At 38.4% G+C, this 22,124-nt stretch overlaps 1 protein-coding gene across 1 annotated transcript in view; it reads left to right on the forward strand.

Moving 5' to 3' along the window:
* The first annotated feature begins 604 nt into the window (after positions 1–604).
* SLC35F5 (solute carrier family 35 member F5) overlaps positions 605–22,124 on the forward strand; it is a 30,126-nt gene continuing 8,606 nt past the window's right edge. The window contains exons 1-17 of the mRNA XM_058809212.1: positions 605–656; positions 2,564–2,630; positions 3,773–3,843; positions 5,401–5,479; positions 8,264–8,405; positions 9,429–9,572; positions 11,429–11,491; positions 12,639–12,717; positions 14,043–14,233; positions 15,434–15,515; positions 15,858–15,945; positions 16,506–16,570; positions 16,900–17,004; positions 17,479–17,638; positions 19,035–19,125; positions 21,383–21,537; positions 21,990–22,078. Coding sequence (XP_058665195.1) covers positions 8,271–8,405; positions 9,429–9,572; positions 11,429–11,491; positions 12,639–12,717; positions 14,043–14,233; positions 15,434–15,515; positions 15,858–15,945; positions 16,506–16,570; positions 16,900–17,004; positions 17,479–17,638; positions 19,035–19,125; positions 21,383–21,537; positions 21,990–22,071 — 1,440 coding nt within the window. The 5' untranslated portion in view covers positions 605–656; positions 2,564–2,630; positions 3,773–3,843; positions 5,401–5,479; positions 8,264–8,270 and the 3' untranslated portion in view covers positions 22,072–22,078. The remainder of the gene's footprint in view (positions 657–2,563; positions 2,631–3,772; positions 3,844–5,400; positions 5,480–8,263; positions 8,406–9,428; positions 9,573–11,428; positions 11,492–12,638; positions 12,718–14,042; positions 14,234–15,433; positions 15,516–15,857; positions 15,946–16,505; positions 16,571–16,899; positions 17,005–17,478; positions 17,639–19,034; positions 19,126–21,382; positions 21,538–21,989; positions 22,079–22,124) is intronic.

A 22,124-nucleotide genomic window follows, 5' to 3' on the forward strand; every position in this document is an offset into this window, starting at 1 on the left:
CAATGGGGACCGGGATGGGGACGTAGACGGGAATGGGGACAGGGATCAGAATGGGGACAGGCACAAGGATAGGGATGGGATGGAGATGCGGATGGTCATGTGGTGGGAACAGGTATATGGATGGGGATGGTGACGGTGGCGGCAATGGGAACAGGGATGGGGATGATGACAATAAGTGTGGTGGGGACAGGGATGAGGATGTAGATGGGGATGGTGATGATGACTGTGGTGGGTACAGGGACGCGGACGGGGATGGTGGTGGGGACAGGGATGTAGATGGGGATGATGACGATGAGTGCGGTGCGGACAGGGATGTAGATGGCGATGGGGACGGTGGTGGGGACAGGGATGTGGATGGTGACGGTATTGGGGACAGGGACGTGGCTGACGGTAGGGACGGGGCTGTGGACCGGGCTGTCCGGGCCGCCCTTGCCGCTGCCGCTCTGCCCCGCCGCCCCTCCCGCGCCGGGCGGGGGGCGGGCAGCAGGACAGGGCTGTGGAGCTGCTGCCCGAGCGGGTCGATGGGGCCGGCCCGCGGGCGGGGCGGGCGGGGCGGTCGCTCGCGGGCTCGGGGATGGATTGCGGGTGTCCGGCGCGGGCGGGCGGTGCCGCCGCCGGACGGAGCGCGGGGGGCGCCGGGCCCGGCGCGGCCTCAGGTACCGGGAGCGGGGCCGGGACGGGAACGGGGCCGGAACGGGCGGGTCCCGCCGCTGCCGGGGCTACCGCGGCCGAGAGGCCCCGCAGGGCTGAGCGGGCCGGGCCCGGGAGGGAACTTTGTCCCTTCGTGCGAGTGGGGGCCGAGGGTGTGCGAGTGCCCCGTGTCCGCCGCCCCTCGGCCCCGGCCGCCCGTGACAGCGCTGTGCGGAACGCGCCCTCCTCTCCCCGGCCCGGGGAGCTGCCCTGGGCGGGCTGCGGGTGTGGAGGGTTCCGCTGTCCCCGGAACGAGCTGTACCCGCAGCAGTGCGGGCAGAGCCACCGGGGCAGCGACCCTGGCCCTGGGCTCGGCGCCGCCTCGGCCGCCGTGCCCCGCTCCGTGCGCTCGCTGCAGGAAAGGCTCTCGGGCGCTGGAGCGTGTCCGGGGAAGGGCAGCGGAGCGGCTGAGGGTGTGGAGCGCAGCTCCTGTGAGCGGTGTCAGAGGGAGCTGGGGAGTTTAGCCCGGGGTGAAGGAGGCTTTGGGGAGACCGTGTTGCCCTGCACAGCTCCCTGACAGGAGCCGGGCGGGGGTCGAGCTCCCAGGCAGCGGTGACGGGACAAGAGCGCACACACGGTGTTAAACTGCGCCAAGGGAGGGTCAGGTTGGACATCGGGAAGAATTTCTGTACGGAAGGTTGATTAAACAATGGAATGGGCTGCCCGGGGAGATGGTGGAGTTGCCATCCCTGGAGGTGTGTAAGGAAAGCCTTTGCCACGGTCTGGTTGACAGGGTGGTGTTTGGTCATGGGTTGGATTCGATGATCTCAGAGCTCTTTTCCAACCGGATTAATTCAGTGATTCTGAGCTGGCACCGCTGTCCTGCCTGCCTGGGGCTGTGAGGGGTACGTGCTTCCCCTGCTTGGCCTGCAGCTCCCTTTCCTTTCCTCCTGCAGTTTCCAGTGTTCTACTTGTGAGTTTCTAGTCACTCTTCCTCCCCCGAGGTCCCCAGGGCTTGAGCCATATATCTTTTCTCTTAGGCATTCACTTTTCTCTGAGTGCATTAAGAAGACTTACTCATTTCCTTCTCTTTGTTCCTGCTGCTTTTCCCCAAAGATATCTGTGGGCAGGAAGGAGCCCCCTGTTCACTCCAAGTGCAGTGATTTCGTGGATTATTTCTCCCTTGCCTGGAAGGCTCGGCTGCCAGGGTGTCTCTCTGCAAGCTGCTCTGCTGGTTCTTATCAGGAATCTGTGTCTGTATATCCTGTGACAAAGCACGATATGTTTAGTCCTTGCACTAGACCAGATTAGATCTGCAGCATGTGAAATGGATGTCATTTGTAATCCTTAGCTGATGTTAAATGTGGAGCTGCTGGTGGCTGGGATTGCTCTGTACGTGGTGAAGCTTAGAGAGGCCTTGGCAGCTTGACATGGAGTTTTTTCTCCGAATGTTGCTGGACAAGAATAACAAGGAGATCAGTGTATGTTCTGCTTGTCAGTTTTCACTCTGCTGACCTGAAACTGGGGTGTTTCCAACTCATTCAGTCAGACTTCAAGTCCAGCAGGGTCACAGCCTTGCTGGGGTATCTTGCCTTCTCTCTTACTGAGAGCTGAGTGCTTGGGTAGGCTGGTAGCTGGTAAGGACCCTGAGGTATAAAACACATTAATACCCTGCACTACTAGTTCTGTATAGGAAAATTTGTTTGAAGCATTGTTTCATGAATTTTGAGTAAGTGCTGAATAGGAAGCTTTCATTTCATTCATAAAAACATTCAAACATTTTTGTTCTTTTTATTCCTCAAATACCCATATCCAGCTGTGCCATGGCAGTTTGATAGCATGACTGTTACATACCACCAGATTCCTAAAACATACCTTTGATTAAGCTAAATTCTCTTATTTTAATAGTAAAATTAATGTGTTTTCTGTGCAGACTTTGGTCTTGAGTAACTTCCTATGCAGATGGGAGCAGTGATCTCTACTTGCAGAACTCAGTACTGGTATGGAAATCTTGGTTGCTTTTTTGGATCTTTTGCTTTGCTATATTCTAAGAACCTACAGGAAACTTTCTTTGAGTAAAAATGACAGGGCTGCAGTGAATGTAATAGTCATGTCGTCTAAGGCTCACTTTTCCATCTCTTCTGAATATTCTTGCCTTTGCTCTCACCTCATGGTACCCTTTGGAGGTTGAGTAGACATCAGAGTTATGTTAGATTAATGTTGCTTTAATGTAGGCTTACAGATTTTGACATATAAATGTAAATAATTTTACTTTCAGTTTTGTTTTGCCTTTTTTTTTTTTTTTCTGGTTAAAGTGAAAGCAGTGTCTCTGTTTCTCTTATCTCAAGAACAATCCAATATGAAACAAGACATGATGACAGAACATGTTAAAAGGGGGAGGAGGTTGTATCCCAGAACTTGTATTGTTGGAGCAGCTGGTATAACTGGAAAAACTAAACCCATTTATTTTGCCTGCAAGCCTTATCTTGATATGTTGTCTTTCAAATTGTATATGAAATAATCTTGAGTAAATACAAGGAAGAATTTCCAGTTGACTTGCTTGCACCATGGCTTGTGACTGAGATGCTGTTCTGTGTCTTTTGGCATTCTTGCTATGTTCTTTTTTTCTATTTTTTGGTGGTGGAGAGGAGAGACAAGCTGTGTGCTTTCCTCCTGGAACAGCCAGAACAGCAATACTTCTGTTTTGCAATGATTTGGCAATTCTTTGGCCTATAATGTTCTCTTCCCTAATTGTCAGTGCAGTAAAAGTTTGAGAATTTCATGTGATTTTCTCTTCTTGGGCAGAGCTTGTAATGTGGAAATAATCTGCACAAAGAAACATTTGATGCTGTCCCAATAAGCTTGCACATGAAGTATCAATGGTGCAGTTTTATTTCCTGCCCTCAGAAGTTGCTTGTTGCATGTTCAGGAGAGTTGGACAGGCTGCTGAGCCTGTTGGCTTCAGTGCAGTCAGCTCTGTGAACATGCACTGTAGACTACTACTGCAGTGAAACTGCTTTTTATATCATTTTGATATCATAAATTGAGGTGGTGGCTCTTCTTACATGATCTAGGGTACTGCAGCATTTTAAAATCAAAGCACAGTGTCATGACAAGAACATTTTTAATGTTTGTTTTTCAGAAGATCTTCATGTAACTGGCTGAAAAATGTTTCTGCAAGATGACAGCACCGACTCTAAGACTGTTGGAATGGTAAATAAATTTTAAAAAGGAGACTTTACAAGGTCTCAGTGCTGTTTGCTGAAAATTATAATGATATTAAGAAAAGTATTTTAAATGAATATTTCTTTAAATGTCAGATTAGAGCTGGTGTGTTTAAAGTTACACTATGTGGAAAGCATATTATTTCCTAATAATGGAAACAAAGGGCAAACATGCTCAAGTTTCTGCTCTATGAATAGAGTAGAAAATGATATTTACTTTTAAACCAGTCTCTGTCTTCTGGTGGCTTAAATTTATCATAACTTTTTTCACTTGATAAATTAAATGTTCTGTGAGGGTAAAGCCCTACAATAATAATGCCAAGGTTGTGGCTTCAGTCCCTGGGACATTCATTTAAGAGTTGGACTTTATGATACTTGTGGGTCCTTTCCAACTCAAAATACTCTGTGATTTTGTGATTAATTGCCTTGGTGTGCAGGATCTACAGTGAGCATTGTCTTTGTGAAATAGAAGATGGATAATCACATACTTTTGTCTTAAAAATGCATCTTCCAGTTTGTTGGGTCTTTTTAAGCAGTTATGATCATTTAGTAAACTCTGGAAAAGGTTTGAACTTGCTGTGTGTAAATGTTGAGTTCAGTGGGGGCTTGTGGGATCCCTGCTAATGAGTTAGCTCTTAATCAAAGAGGTGAGAAACATGAATTTAGCTGTTGCTCCCTGTTAACACTTTACAAACTCTCAGCCATGCTTGACAGGTGATCAAAAGCTAATTTTGGGTAAGCATTTAATTCTGCCCTTGGTGCCACTTCTGTTGGGGACACTAATTTGAGACTCCTTAGCATAGTGTGTGACTCCTGTTGACCCTAAAACAGAGCTGAGCAACATTTCACATTAATAATAATAGTAATATTAATAATAATAAAAATTCCAGCACTTCCAGGCAATAAAACTTATGGCTCTATTTTGTATATTTCTTTTCCTGTATAACAGTGGATTTTATTGAATGTGCTATTAGGATCTGAGTTTAAAAATGATAAATAAATTTTATGTAAGATGATGTTTTGTTTTAATACAATAATAGTGCTGTATCCATTTAAGGAAGGAAAGATACTGGGCTTTCACAAGACATAACATGGAGGGCTTTATCTTTCTAGATTATTTTAAGGCAAACAAGTCTGTATGTTCTTCCATTACCTTCCTAGTTCCAATGTTTAAATTCTTTGCTTAGGAATGTGCACTGGAGAAATAGTGCCTTTCTCTGCATAGCTTAGAAATTCAGAATTTAACATCATCAGGTTCTTGTTCCTGTGAACTTCTATAGTCAATTAATAAGGAAGGGATTGTGTTGTTTATAATATTAAAAGTAGGTAAGGATCCTGTTTTCCTGCAAGTCAGGGCTGCCTGCTGGCATTTTTTATATAGACCAGTTCTTAAGGTTCTAGATATCTATGTCCCCAGCACTTAGGACTTGAGCTGCAGAAGAACTTGTAGAACTTGAAATTTTAGACAGTATTTTGCAAAGATAAATGCTTAATATACCTGTGCACATGATGTTTCACACTTTGCTCTTTTTTTGTTTTTTTTTAGGAGACTCTCTTCACTTTGACATGAAGTGTGAAGTTTGTTAGTCACCACTTTTGTTTCTTTTTTACAGTTATTGTGGAAGGTAATGTGAGAAAATTCTTGTTCTTGTGTGTCATTTCTATCAGAGCATATTGCCCTCCATGTACAGAAGCCAAACATAAAAGTGTGGAATTGAATTTCATTGCAAGTTAGTGAGTACTGTTAATAAGTGGGACAATGTCTGTCTAAAACTTCTCAAAACAGTAGTTTCAGTCTGGCTTTGCATTTTTGCATTTTGTGTGATGTTTTACAGGGTTTTAATTCTGTCCTAAAACTTATTATTGAGGTTTCAGTAGGCTTTTGAATTTCTGCTGAACTTTACAGGCATTTTACTATTGCTGCTTGGTAACTTTTTTAGTCAACTCTTAGCTTGAGGGTGATGGTGCTGCACTTGATAGTCACCTTTTCTTGTTAAGCTTTTTGCCTTGTTAGGGAAGGATTGAGCAAAGGCTATATTAGGCACACAGAAATGTTAAACAGCTACTTGGTAGTCAGATGAGAAGTAATAGCTGCTCTTACTGCAACATAAAAAAATTCCAACTTCCAAGGCATAATTATGGGCTCTTTATTTAGAATTTTAGCATCTACTTAGCAAAGTTACAGAAGAAATGGTGTAAAATATGCATAGACTCTGAATAACTTCATGTGTAACCTCTTATCTAAGAAGTGCTGCATGTTCCATCATCCTTTACTTTGCTCCTGTTGAAGGATTTTAAAGGGATTTGTTGAAGCCTAAGGTAGACAAACTGAGCACAAGATTAAACAGCTGCAGAATGTGAATGTTATCTGTGCATGATCTCTGTTCACAGAGTGTGCTTTGAAGCAGCCTGTGGTGAGAGCAGCAGAGCTGTAGGTGTGGGGGAACATCTGATGTGGAGATGTCCAGTTGATCAGCTGGGCCATTCCCTCCTGCCTCCCCAGCTGCCTGTCCCTCCTGCCTGCAGCACAGAGCTCATGGAAGGCTGCAGTGCTTTCTCTTCCTGGGATCATTTCCCACTGTCCCTGAGTTGTGCTGTAGCCTGACAGGAGTGAGATTTCTTCCTTCCAGCTTCTTTGAACTCTTCTATTCCCAGTTTCCACATTAGCTGCATATTATGCAAACACGCAAGCAATTTTTAGGTTATATATAACTTCATGTAATGGCTTGTAGGCTATTAGTCTGAAATTAATAAAGGCAAAGTTTGTAGAGTATAATATGTAGTATTTGTTAAACCATTCCTAAAAACTGAAAAAGCCTTTATAAGCTTTCAAGCTTGAAAACCTTTATGTTAGTTTCTTCAAGTTTAAGGTAATACATTTATTTGCTCTCTCTTTGAGAACACATATTTTCTCCTTTATTCTATATCAAGTAGAAACTATAATTCCTTGCTGAGTCTTTCATAACTTTGCCTCTCTCTACTTACAGATTTCTGCTTTCTTTTGTCAGTCCCACCATTTTATCAGAAAAGCAGAGTAATTATCCAGAACTGATGCCCACACATGGAATATATCGGCATAGATCTAGTGGTATAATTATACTTCAGGAACTCTGCCTGTTCATTTTCATTTTGAAAGAGGCCCTTTGAGAAATGGAGGAAAAAAATGTCAAGGTTTGAACATGGTAGAGACTGTATAGAATATGAGTCAATGCAAAAAACAATGCTGTGATCTCCAATGTGCTTGTGCATATCTGGGCACTTAAATCCTTAATCTGAGGCTGTTCTGGAAAAACATAATGTACCTTCTTCACTCACTGAGTACATTATTGCACCGTCTCTTTCATAAATAATTTGTAAATAATGAAAAGAAAGCAAGTATTTGTATGTGGACACATGTGGAAAAAACAAAGTTCAATTAAAATTTATCAAACCATATTAGCAAAGCAGCTGACCTCTATTTACTGTGAAAGTCAGAAGCTGCTCTCTAAAGATGACTTAGATTGCAGTTCCTTGAGCAGTTCTCTCAGAGATGGTGTTTGAGTTAATGGTATGTTATGCATCTGTAGTTAATGAACTCTTAATAAATTGGTTCTTAAACTATATACATAAATAAGTGAAGGTTAATGATAGAAATACCACATACATGTTTGGCTAATATTCATTAGAGAGTTTGTAAAGGACTCTAGTACAAGAATGAATCATCAGTCTTTGTCAATTGTATTTGAAGCTTTTTAGTAATATAATTGGAAGTTTTCCTAAATTTAGGCCTTCCATAAATTTAGGCCATCCAATGGGCAGCTGTAAAGCTGTGTCACAAATCTGAATTCCTTTGCAGCAGCATTAATGAATTTTTGATAGATTTTCACTAGAATTGGTTCAGGCCTATATTTCATAAATTACCAGATAGCTATATAAATTTTTTAATACGATTACATGTGAAGTCTACTTTTTTAAGTTTACAAGTAATTATTCTGTTTTTTTCTTGAATCACCTCTTGTTGTAAGAGTTTATAATTTACCCAAATGTTTTCCTACGTCTTCTGAAATATTTGCTGAATGCCTCTAAGTTTAAACTCGTTTCTGACATTTGTCACAACACATCAATCTAATTTATACTGTTTGCAGAACTTGTAGTGTAAATTGCAAATTGTGTTTTACCTAATTTTTTTTTTACTTCATTCCTAAAGCAGTTGATAAATTTTTGCAAAATTAAAATTTACTTTCTAATTGTCACTAATATCTCTGAAAATTTCCTGCCGGATCTGTCAAAGATCTGGTTTTTAACAACACAGTCATGTGTGTCCTTGCATATCAGGTCCTGTTCATGTGAATGAAGCAGTTGCCCCCAGTGTTTATTTTTTTGTGTGCCACTGTAACCTTCTGTGTGTTATTTCTGTCCCCTCTGGCCAGGTTCCAAATGGTGTGGGTTTTTATCATGAACCGGATGAGCTCCCAGAGCAGCTCATCTGCCCAGCGCAGGCGAATGGCTCTAGGAATTGTCATTCTCCTCCTGGTTGATGTCATCTGGGTGGCCTCTTCAGAGCTCACTTCTGTGAGTATTGTTTCACAAACTTTAAGGGGAAATTAATGAGAAAAATGCAGCAGAATCATAATTATCAAACTTGGTGTTTCACCAGCCTGAATCCACTAAAAATTACAGATGAGTTCAATTCAGTGCCTGTTTCTTTTGAGACAGAAGATGTTACTGATGACTTTAAAATGAAACAGCATAAACTTATCACTGTGTACTGTAATCAGGGAGTTCATTTTGTTATTGCTATATTGATTAAAATAATGCCCATATAGTTCCCAAAAATTAGTAAATGAGCTGTAACATGGCAGGTTGATTGATGTGCTGAATTGCAGTTCAGAACATCCAGAAATTCAGGATGAAAGGACTCAAGTCATGGAGTTTAAACCCTGTAATTTCATCTAGCTCATATATTAACCATATTCAAACTATTGTGGTATTTATTTCATGTTAAGTTTTACGACTTAAACCAGAGCTTTAGCAATGGAAATTGAGTTTTTAATAAACTCCTAAATTAATTTCTCTGAACTGTCATTATGTTCTATATCAGTTTTGAAACTAAGCATATACAAATGTCTGTCCTTATCATGTGATATTAATAAATTTTTTTTTTAATGAGCTGGTAGAGTCACTTTTGATACTGAAATGTTATTTAGCCAAAGTAATCTTCTCTAATTTATGGTTAATATATTATTGCTTATAAAAGTCATCTTCAATTTAGAAAATATTTGTATGTAAATGTATTTTCAGTGCTATTTGAGTAGCATATAAATGTGTTGCTTGGTGAGATACAAGTGGTTTTCCTTCTGTGGAATTGTTTCTTACAAAAAGTCCCTTTTTGTTGGCATTGGAGGTAGTTTGGGAGAGAGTTCCCCCAGAACAGGTAGGGCCACTTGATTCCTTTGGTTATCCATGCCAATACTCACAGCTCTGGTATTTTGGGAGCCAGGCTGTTCTGGACTGTATATTTACACTTGATCATTCATTTTGTGAACTCTTACCTAGTTGGTAATTTTGGATACTGCAATTATTTTCTTTCCACAGTATGTTTTTACAAGGTACAACAAACCCTTTTTCAGTACATTTGCAAAAACATCCATGTTTGTCCTGTACCTCCTGGGATTTATTGTTTGGAAGCCATGGAGGCAACAGTGCACTCGTGGGTTTCGTGGAAGGCATGCAGCTTTTGTAAGTATTACAGCTCTGTAGATGTTGTGATATTTGTCTAAGCTTGTACAGAAAAAAACCCCTTAAAATAGAGACTAGAGAAGAGCAAAGGTTACATATTTGAGGTATAAGCTGAATCATGCCACAGGAAGACATGGCAGCTGTAACAGTTGTCATGTGGAAGGGTGAGAGGCAAGAAAAAGCAATGTGAGATGTGTCAGGAGTTGTAAGAAATGCTCTGCTGGGCCAGGCCATTGCTCCCTGCAGCCTGGATTTGTATCCTGGGCAATTGCAGAGGATAATTCCTCTTAACAAGAGCTTATGAAACTCCCTGCTGGCTCTTGGTTCCCTTTGACTCCCCCAACATCTGCAACCAATGGAATCAGAACTTTGTAGCTGATTTTTAGCACTGACTCTTTTTGTCTCTGGCACAGCTATGAACTGTTTGCTGACTGTTTTGAGGGGTTTAAAGTTACATTTAGTAAGGGTGGTAGAATTACATGGTTGTTGTTGTTGTTGTTAATATTATACCTTTTATGCATGAGTGACCTTCTGATGCTCATTCCAGAATTAGGCATAGTTTGTGCTAGAACCTAAAATTGTGTTATATGACAGAAGTAGGGGTTTTTTTTCCAAGAGATGCTGGGAAGAGCAGTTGTTCTGTGCCAGTGTTTCAAGATGCTGAACGGCAGCACTCAGGAAGCAGGAAGGCATTTGGTTTGACACTAATCTCACATAAAACCCAGAAAATGTGATCCAAGAACATGCTGTTAATCAACATGTCTTTATAGAAAATAGGTTGTGTGAAAGAAAGTGACTTGAAATTTTCTTGATATGTTAGACTTCACTGATAGTGACAGTTGCAGGCATAACATTTAAAGTATGATTTTTTTTAAGAAAAGACAAAGCACAAAGGACAACTGAAAAAATATTTAAAAAAAAATCTTGAGTTAAACACATACAGCATTTAAAGTTGGCTGATATCTTGATACAATTTTTGCTAGATCAGCCTTTAATACCAAGTGTTTGTATGTAATATGGCATGTGTTAGACTTGATTTTGTTCAGAATCTTCATAAGCTAATTTGGGAATAAACAGAACTTAGTTTCTTTGCTGACAGTAATGAAATACAAACTGGAAAGCAATGACTAAGAGTGCCCAGTGTGTCACATGTTGTGTGTGGCACTCATGACACTGCTATTGGAATCCCATTATTTTTCCTTTTCAAAAGAGCAGTGCAGACAGGACTGTAATGTGTTATTAGAAAATTTATTTCCCTTCAAGGGGTGTAGTTAAATATTCAACTCTGTAATTATTTCAAGTCCCTTTAAAGTGTCTTCTGTTTATTAGTCTGGACAACACATCCATTTATATGTTTTTATTTCAATGATTGCTTGGAGAAACACACACACCTTACTTTTAAGTTCTCTTCCACATTAAAAGCTTTGTTTATAATTTTGCTACCATCATGGTAGAACAGCAAGCTGCAGCTCAGGGAGTATGGGTTTGGTAAGGTGCAGAAAGGAGGAGGGAAAGGAACTTTGCCTCAATAAAATGAAGAAGGAAGCATCTTGTTGTTAATAGATGCACAATCATTTAGTGGGCATTGTGTCCCTAGGACTGAATTTTGTGGGATTTCTGTATCTAAGAGCCTCATACCTGGGTAGTTTAACTCAGTGGGGTCCAAGAGGTACAGGGAAGTATTGAAATTGTTACTGAACTTGTAAGCCCTCTTGGTATTGGGGAGGAGGGCTGAGAGGAGACAGGGAATTGTGACAGAATGATGGAAAAAGTCATAAAAAACTTTACTCTTCAAAAATTACAGTTACTAATGACTTTGCCTAGGTAGTTTATTACATGAAGATTTCTGTAATTAGTTTGCAGATGCTGAAGGTTATTTTGCTGCTTGTACAACAGATACCACTGTGAACAGTTCTCTGGTAAGTGCCTTAATTTATGAAGGTGAATGCTTTACAATAACATGGCACAGCTATCTTGACTTACTCTTTATAAAATATGGCAGTTTTAAGTGTAATAGGTTTTGTCAAAGGGGATTGGTAACTTATATGCTTATATGTTACTAATAAGTGCTGCAAATAATGGTATTGCTTACTATAAGAAATATGGGTTCTCAGCTCAATAAAGCACTTAATTGAATGCTTCTCTAGTAGTTTGTCAAAGAAATATAATCTTCTACAGAGAAAACCTTTACAGATTCAGCTCAGTACCATCTCTGTAATAGAGTGGAGGAAGCAATGGAGTATTGCAAATTGCTGTATGGATATTTTATACAGAATTACTTGAAGAGACATTTTTTTCAGATGTATTCTTCATTTAATTTTTTGGGGATTTTGAACTTTATCTATCTCTACTTAAGAATAAAATCTTCGCCTTCTCAATTCATTAAGATAATGTGACTCTAGAAAATTGGGCAATTTTGCATTAATTTAAACATCCACCAAAATTTTTATTCTAAGCAAGCCTAATGAAAATCCAGCTACCAGATCTTTTTAATGACTTTACTTTTACAGTTTATCAATTTAATCTAAACAAGTAGCTTAAAACTTGTCTTGTAAGCAGAAGTTTTAATTGCTTGAAATACTTTTAAGCGCCTAATGTATTGTAGGTATTTCCCAAACTTTTTTGATGTTTAGGTCTAGGGTAGAAAATAGGGACTTTTAGGGTCATGGGAAGAAAATGAGTACTTGAATTTTTGTATGTACAATCTGTATTTCATGTTTTTAGTTTACAATTTGGACAGAAGCTATAGCTAATGAAATATCTGTAATATTGATGACTCATTTGTAATTTTAATCAGTAGGCTGGCCATAATTTTTGTGTTCATGAGGATACACACAAAAGAGCACAGTTCTCTTTCAGTACTGTGTTTTACCAATATGTGTAACATACAGTATATTGTATACATGAATTTTGACTAATCTATCCACTGTGTGCAAACCTGTTTTAAGTCTGATTCTCCTGCTATTAACTTTTTCTTCATTTAGTTTTCTAATTTGCTAAATAATTTCTGGTAATAATTGAAATATCCTGCTTAACTGTATTTTTACTTGTACTGATTCATTGCAGAGTGAACCTTTATATGTTCCTGTAAAGTTTCATGATTTGCCAACTGAAAAAAATGGCAGTAATAGTGATGCTGAGAAAAGTGAGTAAAGACTTTGTTAGTTCTTTGGTGAAGGAGTTACTTTTCCCTTCGTTTAGTATAACTTCTGTCATGTTGCAGGATGTGCTTCCCCTTCCTCCCCTACTTTTTTTTTTTCCTTTTTTCTCCTTTCTGAAATCTCTTATTGCATGAATTGCAGTCTCATAAATTTACTTTCAGGTAGAGAAAACATAGGCCTGTCGTTCAGTTTACCTTTCTTGGTCACTACAGATGCAGCCTATGTTTATCTCAAGGGACCAACTGGGTTCAGTACTTGTGATTCTTTCCTTCTGGCCTTGTAAGACCAGCAGCAGTGAGTCAGCCTCTGGAAAAACAAGCTATTGTCCTTTTTAGAGCAGGAGCAAAGCAGTCAAAGTAAGAATTTTAACAGTCTATGTGCATTCTGGTTTTATTTAAGCCTCCCTACCTTGTGATAGTACCTGAAACAGGCCTGACTGTCCCAGACACTTGTGGGAAGGTTGGCTTCAGAACATCCAGTCAGCCAGTCCTCAGCAAAAGAGTTCCTGCTTGTCAAAGGGAAGCTCTCTTAATTTCTCCATGGCACACTTTGGTAGGCTCTGCTTCCTGTGGCAACATGCACCAATCACTTTAAAACTGCTCCAGCTGCAGCTTTCCCTTTACTTTTTTTAGAAAATTAGGATTATTTCACATTGATTTAAGCTAATATTTGTCTGTAGTGTTTAGTGTAATGTTTTCTTTATGGAGGAAGCTAATGGTAGTAAAATAAGCTTCTAAATAAAACCTGACCCTAGTTTGCAAGATTAGTTAGAGAGTGGATTTCAAAAGGGCAAAGTGACTTTATGGTCCCTGCTAAGCTTTGAGGGCTGTTGGACTTTAATCTTGTGAATGAAACATTGTCCTTGCAGTTAGGTATAATTGTATGCAGGTGTTGGCTGTTTGGCTCTTAGACAATTAAAGAAAATCATATATATATATAATGTTTTTTAAGATGGAATAATTCCTGTCTAAAAAATGTGTTGTTACCTTTTGTTGATGTTTTTGACAGGAAGCAGGGGTGGTGCTTTTCAGTGAGGTTTTTGTGGGTGGACAACTTACTGGTTGAAAACAGTAATTAATTATACTTTGTCTTATTAGTGGCCTCCTGAATAGCAAAATATTAGTTTAATAAATTATGATGGCATGTCTTCTAATTGGACAAGAACCTGTTATTTGTGCAATATTGTAATCAATGATGTGTTACAATATCATCATTTTATTTGCGTATTGTGTTGGCTCAAAAAGTTTAATAATAATATGAATATTTTTCTTTTTTTAAATTTTTTTTTCTGTTTTTTCTGCCTCTCAAGCCCCCAAGAAGCCTCGTGTGAGGTTCAGCAACATCATGGAGATCCGGCAGCTGCCATCGAGCCATGCTTTGGAGGCAAAGCTGTCCCGCATGTCCTACCCAACAGTGAAGGAGCAGGAATCCATCCTAAAAACTGTGGGAAAGCTCACTGCAAGCCAAGTAGCAAAAATCAGCTTTTTCTTTTGCTTCGTGGTATGTGCCCCGTTCTTTCAGAAAACTTTAGTGAAGATGCATTTAAAACTTGTAAACTTGAAATTATAATAATAGTGAGTGAGTATTGCGATGACTTGCATTCTTTAAACTTTATTTTATAAATGTGCTGTAAGAAGTAAAATTTTCCTTATGCAAGCTTTAATTATGGATCTGCTGGTAGTTTGCAAGATTAGAGAGTGGATTTCAGCTGTTGCTGCATCCTGCCTCAATTTTGGAAGGAGGGAGAGATTCCAGTGGCAGGATTTTTGAGACAGAAAAATGTAGAGGGCAGATCAGTGATGCCTTGTCTAGAAACACCTTCACTGCTACTGCCAAATGGATTCTATGTAGTGTGGACTCATCATGGCTTTTCCTCAGGAAGTAGAGCTATTTAAGCATTATTGTTATTATTATTATCATCATCAACAATAATAATTTCAGTGATGCATGTACCAGAAAATTGTGGTGTAATTTTTTCATTTTTTCTGGGGTAGTGTCCTCATGTCCAAAACAAATCCTGTCTATTGTGTTTGTGGACGCTTCTGGCATGTACATGTATTTCTTCTTGGACTTTATGAATATTTCTACATAAGACTAGAGAGTGGTTACTTCCTTTAGAATATATCTGAGATCTTACTAGTGAGATCTCAATCAAGAAGTGATAAAACATCTGCCATTTTATTCCTTTATGGAGGAATTAAGAAATATTTTTAGACATTGAATGTAAGAGATGCTTGTTTTTAGCAGTGGAGTTGTGTGCTGGTTTTTAATCACTCTGACAGAACCTCATTAGGCTGACTAATGTCACATGCATTACTGAAATTTCTTTGCAGCCCTTGTGCAGTTATCATCTTGAAGCACTCCAAAACAAGTTAAAAGTACCTTTAGTTACTTCAGACTAGCTATTATAATGTCATTTTAATTCTTTTTAAGTTCTGAAGTATGGTATTTTGTTATTAAACATGTACTTGAATGTGGTTGGTTTGATCCAGTTCTTAGTTTGCTACTGTATTTTAATGTGCCTTCCACTTTAACAAAAGTCAGAAGTCTCTTTAAGCTAAAAATCTAGTTCTGATTTTATTTTTTAAATAAAAAATAAAGTGGAGTGTTTTATTTAAAGTAGGATTTTATTGCACTGAGAAACTTAAACTCTGTTGCTGCTACCCATATAATAAGAAGATTATTTTTCTTTTTCCCCAGTGGTTCTTGGCAAATTTCTCATACCAAGAAGCTCTGTCAGATACCCAAGTTGCCATAGTTAATATCTTGTCATCAACCTCTGGTAAGTTTTATTTACACCACCAGATGTGCACTACAACACTGTTTATAACATAGAAATCTCATTCCAATGGGTTTGTGTAACATTTTTACCTGTGGATTTGACCTAAAGGCATTGAATATGTGTGTTTAGAAAATTCATTTTGTATTTGCAGAGGTTTTTTAGAATACCTTCTAAAATTATATATTATAATATTTCCCCTGCTTTTTGTATGTGTACTTCTGCAGCTACCTGTGTATATTAAAGAAATGTATTTAGAGTATAATAGCTTTGAAGCTGTGTAGTTTTCTGAGCAAACTACTGGCAAAACTTGGTTGTATAAACTCCTCTGAATTTCTCTTGCAGGCCTTTTTACATTAATTTTAGCTGCAGTCTTTCCCAGCAACAGTGGAGATCGGTTTACCCTGTCCAAATTATTGGCTGTTATTTTAAGGTAAGATAATGGGAGGAAACATTGGGTCCAAAACTCCCTGGTACAGTGAGAGGACAACTGTACCAACTCTACCTGTGCTATCTGTGATAACAAATGATACCCATCACTTCTTAAAAATCCTTGTTTCACTGATGAATTGAGCAACTGAATTAAGGATTCTTAAATGCTTCACATCATGAACCATTTCCAAATCTCATTCTCCTGTAGGAAATTAGATTAATTTCTGTTGGAAATAGATGAACCTATTTTCTTGTTGTTTATTTGTGGTTTGTTTTATTTATGTGTAATGGTAAAAAAGTTTGACACTCAGTGTTTTCATCCTGTTTCATTAAATGCCTTGTGCATTATTCTGGGAATTTAAAAGTGAGGTTGGTTGGTTTTAACTTGGGATCATGCCTTAGCAGCTGAGACCTTCTTTTGACATACCAGAAGTGGGTTTTGGTTAACTAAAAATGCCTAAAGATAGGACTGTATATTTGTTTTTCTCTTTCTTTTATCTGTTTTTGTAAAGAAATTCCTGAGTTCAAGCAACATTTTGCATTTCTTCTTTTTTTTGCTAGCATTGGTGGTGTGGTACTTGTTAACCTTTCTGGATCTGAAAAATCTGCTGGAAAAGATACAATAGGTATTTACTTTTGGGTTTTAATCCTGGAATGTGCAGTGATCAGTACCATCTTCTGACAGTACTAAGTAGTCATATAGCAAGCTCTAGATCTTTTATTCATGTAACATTTCACAATCTGGCTTTTTAGTTTGAAGTTCTAAAACTTAATTTATAATAATTTTCCACCCTATGTGTATATTGGGAAAGTTTTTATATTTTAGAGCTTTCTCCATTTTCCCATGTTTTTCATTTAGTAATGGATTCTAATCAACAGGAGTTTAGGAGAGTTGATCCTACTGTGCATAACATGTTTGGCATATCTCAAGGGAGTATTTTTTCCATTTTTCCAGGTTCCATTTGGTCTCTTGTAGGAGCAATGCTCTATGCTGTCTACATAGTCATGATAAAAAGGAAAGTGGATAGAGAAGATAAACTTGACATACCAATGTTCTTTGGTAAGACTAAAAGTAACTGTTGAAAGCTTTAATTCAATGTGTGATTAAATTATCTGCTTTCAGGCACTGCACTGTGTCTGAGTGATAAAGAGACTTAGAAAAATCAAGGAAGTAGAGAAAGCCTCTTATTCCCATGGTTATGACTCCTTTAGAGGCTGGTTGTGTGAATTGTTTCTTGTTTAGAGCCTTAACAAGGAGAGGAACTTCGTGTAGTTGTGCAGACAGCCCCACTGACTTAATGAGATTTCTTCATTTTTATTTTCTTTTCAATTTCAAACCTGTAAATATCTGATGCAAATTTAGTTTGTGAATTTCAGGTTGAGTTTCTTACATTTGTTTCCTTTGAAACATTTCAAATTTTGCTTCTTGGCTGCTTTTTATATGCATATTGTCAAAAAAGCTGATTTTAGCTGAGATTTTGGTTATGTTGAAGAAAATTTATTATGATTTACTTAATACTGTTTTTATATCCAGGTTTTGTAGGACTGTTTAATCTGTTGCTGCTGTGGCCAGGGTTCTTCCTGCTTCACTATACTGGGTTTGAAGCATTTGAGTTTCCCAGTAAACTGATATGGATGTGCATTGTCATAAATGGCCTTATTGGAACAGTTTTGTCAGAGTTCCTCTGGCTGTGGTATGTACTCCATACATTGAGTATATTTCACATGAATTATCTTTCTTATGTTGAGATGTAAAATTGCCTAGGCTGGGCTTTGTGCCCTTTTCTTTTTCCTGTTTTTCCTGTCCACATGTGCTGTTTCACCATTGTGTCACAATGTCCTGTTAAGACAACAGCTAATTTTAAAGAGTAGCTGATGTGTGCTTGTAGTAATTGAAATGCTGTGTGCTTAACTTATTCCAGAATTAACATTTGAGACAAAGAGGCTTTGTGCTACAGAGTCGCAGTAGCAGAAGTAGAGTGTGAATTCTGTTGTAACAGTTCTGTGGCAATACTGCAACAAAAGATCAAGATGGAGATCCACAAAAACATTTTGGTTTTTTTAGTGGGTGTGGATTTTTGGTTTTTCTTTCAAGTTTAAAGTTATGTATGAATTTTAATGACTTTTGTTTCTTGGCAAATCTTTACAGCAGTCCTAGTTATAAATGCATTGTAGCCTATGTTCCTTTGCAATTGAACTGGTTTGTTGGTAGAATATTTTTGTGATGCTAATGCCATCCTGGAAGATTAATCTGCAGCTCAGTATCAGTGTCAGGTTAAGTGTAATTTTAATGTAGGCAAAATAACAAACACATTACCTTGAACATTGTCTCTCCAAAATCAAGTACTAGCATAGGGTTAAGTACATGGGTGTGCACAGACTTTTTGCATACATGATATTTGTTTAATTACTCAGAAATTACTCAATTTAAGAGCTAGTTTTACTTCCAGTTCCTTGTTCCTAGAGTTTTGGACTGGGACTAATTACAGAGTTTGTGCTGATATCATTCTTTACCAGTCCAGTGTGCCACTAGTATAGTCTTCTTTAAATTTTTAGAAGTAAATAATGTAATTTAACCTACTTGTTTACTCCACCCAAGCACATATTACCAACTACATAATCTAGGGATAGATGTGACTCTGTTAGTTGTTTTTTTTTTTAACTTGCTGATAAATTATTGCCTTCTGTATCATTCATGCATTTACAGTTTTCTGTTGGTTGTAATTCAGAAGCAGTCTCTCATGCTCTAGAGAATCAGGGTATGGAATCAAAATGCAGATTTTTCTAGATGAAGTTAGTACATGTGAAATAGGGAAATTTCCATCATCTCAAAAGATTGGTATGGGAATTAAACCTCAGCCCAGAAGACATCCATTGCCTAGTTAAGAATTCTGTGCATTTTCACGGATTTATGATGGAGTGTGATGGTGTGAATTAATTTTTGATTATTAACAGTAACTAACAGTTCATCAAATGTCTTCCTGTTTGATGTATTACTTTGGTTGTCTTTTAACTTTTAAGATCACATTATTATAATTATTATTTATTGTCATTAAATTGTATAATTGTTATGATTTTGTTGTCTTTTAGGGGCTGCTTTCTTACCTCATCACTGATAGGCACACTTGCCCTAAGCCTTACAATACCTCTGTCCATAATAGCTGACATGTGCATGCAAAAGGTAAGATACTACTAAATTTTGATCATTGTTTACAGAATTTCCTCTAATTAAATTCTTTTAGGCTTGTACTTGTTTATTTGTTACAAGAAAATAGTTGAGTTTTGCATTTGGAATGTTTGCAGCCAAAAAGAGGATTTGCTGTTCAGTGTTTTTGCAAGCAAAGTGTAAATTGTAATGAGTACCTTTAGACTTCTGAAACTTTGTGCACATAAAAATGAAGTAAAAAACCCCAAACACAACTTGTACACTGCTTTTACTTCATGTCAGTGTGGATTTTGGAAAATAAGTCAGAAAAATAAAAGAATAAATATAAGAAAAGTCAAAAAGAGTCAGACCCTGAATAAATACTTTTGTAATGAACATGTGATAAGCAGTATATTTTGTGTTAGTCTTACCTGCATATTCCAGCATGGAAATAGAGCAAACCCTGCAGTGGTTCCAACAATAATAAAACATTTGTTGGTAAGACAGTTGTGTTTGTGTTGCTCTTAAAGCATCCACAATGCACACTTGAGATATAAATTATGGGATGGTAAATAACTTGTGAGAACTGTAAAAGAAACAAGGAATAAAACATCTGTAGGCTCCTCCCCCCAAATTCACTCACATGAGGTCAGTACATGTGAGCTAATGCTGGCAGTAAAAAATAAGAATTTTATATGTGGGTTTGTGTGTCAGTACACATTTTAGATATACACAGATGTGTGTGTATGTGCAAATACATTGGTAGAGGTGTATATTATAGTTACATATTTCAATATATGAAAATTTTAGGTTGTCTTATGAAGTGATTCATCTAAACTTTCTTCTGGCATGAACTGAAAAATGGACTATACTTTTCTAATTCCCAGTAAACAGCCTAATCTCTAGACTGTTTATTCTGAATAAACACAGAGTCCAGATCTTGTCCAATTAATTTATTCTTCATGTACTAATGCAACATGGAGGCATTTCAAATAGCAGAAACATCTCCCAAGCTCTGCTGGATGACTTTCAGCTGACATTGGTTACAAAAGGGCAAATTACCTTTTTAACTCATGTTGTGGGAAGTAATCCTTTCTGTCTTACATTTTAGAAAATAAATTACTAGTATTAGAAGCACAAGTGAGGGACCCTGATTAAAAAAGGCAAAGTGCTGCAGACTTTGAGGGTTTTTGGACAGGTGTATTTGTGCAAGTCTGTCTCTGTCATACAGACATCAGAATATCCTAAGCCAAGCCCTGTGCTCACTGAAGTCTCAGGTGTCCACATCTCAGATAACCTGACAGAAATTTTAGCTGCCCTGCCTCTGGCCAGCCTTGTTTTTACTAAAAGAACCCTGCACAAGAATGCCACTGGCATGGGTAACAATCATGGAATCATAGAAGGTGCTGAGCTGGAAGGGAACCCATCAGGATCACCCAGTCCAGCTCCTGGCCCTGACAAGGACACCCCAAGAATCACACCATGTAGTGTAAAGATTAAAATATCAATACATGCAACCTTCATATTTCTGTCAAATGGGGTAGTAATTATACAATATTCATAATTACTAACTCTCTGGGTATTTATTTTTCTGTAATTTTCTAACATAAATCTGAATCTTAGGAAATTACAACCGGGTTTCTAATGACTGATTCCTTTTGGCAACTTACATGTTCTGAATTTCATTAGAAATCAGTTAGGAAACACAGGGCTTAACAATTGCAGCTGATGAGACCTTTGAGGAGGATCATCAGTGCCAGGTGCCAAAGCTGAATCTGTTCTCTCCAAAGTCTTCAGTTTTGGATCCTCTCTCCACACGGGGGGGCTGTGCCCTCGGTTCATGGCTCTGTCATCCCGAGAGGCAGGTCCCAGGCTCTTCTGCCCTTGTGCCCTGCGTTTGGAGTTAGAGAACCATGGAATGCTTTGGGTTGGAGTGGGCTTTATACATCATTGCTTTCCAACCCATGGAAGGTCTAGGAGACTTTCGCCTTGGCACCAGAAACACAACTAAAAACCTAAACCTGAGACTATTTGCAAATAGCAGTCTTCATTCAGCTCCCAGTGCAAACACAATGTTCCATTGTTAAGAATGGATCAGTGGGACCAGGTTATGCAATTCTCAGAAGAAGCAATAACTATGTACAATTACCATTAGAAATTGTACAAAATAACTCACACTGTTGAAAATAACTCAAACTGCATCTCAAACTTACAATAATAATCATTGCAAATATACAGCATGTCAATTCTTTTTTGAGCTATCTAGTGAATGATGTTTGTGTTTCAATTCCAGGTGCAGTTTTCCTGGTTATTTTTTGCAGGAGCAGTACCTGTATTTTTTTCATTTTTCATTGCAACTCTCTTGTGTCACTATAACAACTGGGATCCAGTGATGGTGGGGATCAGAAGAATTTTTGCCTTTATTTGTAGAAAACATCGAATTCAGAGGTAGGGCAGTCACAAACTATAATCCTGTTTCTTTAGCCTTTCCCATAATCCTATAATCCTATAAGCCACAATGCTCATGCTCTGTTTATTTTTACCTGATTTTATATACTCCTTATAATACTAATTTCTTAATAGCAGTAGTTGCCAATCCATTCATACAATTAACCTGTGTAATGCTCAGAAAATGGAAAGATGTGAAGTCTGCTTACCTTTTAAAAGAAGTTTTGTAGTGGTTGTCACAATTTTTCCCTTAATGCATCTGTAATAATTTCTGTACCCAGCACATGCAGTGAAAATTGTGCAAACTTGAGTACATTTGATAAATTTAAGGAGTCTTTGGATGGATTTAATGGCTGAAGTTCAAACATCTGCATACTTGGTGCCTATGTTGGCTTCATAAAAACCAATTTAATAATCCTGTATGACTTGAAATAAATGTGGGTTTTTTTTAGAATGCCAGAAGAAAGTGAGCAGTGTGAAAGCCTCATCCCTATGCATAGTGTTTCACAGGATGGAGATGGCTGCTGTTCATAGACAAAAGGTAAACCTTTAATAAACCTCAAACAATGCACAGAAAGGTGAGGATT

This window comes from Ammospiza caudacuta, chromosome 8 (genome assembly GCF_027887145.1).
Source record: "Ammospiza caudacuta isolate bAmmCau1 chromosome 8, bAmmCau1.pri, whole genome shotgun sequence".
NCBI lineage: Eukaryota > Metazoa > Chordata > Aves > Passeriformes > Passerellidae > Ammospiza > Ammospiza caudacuta.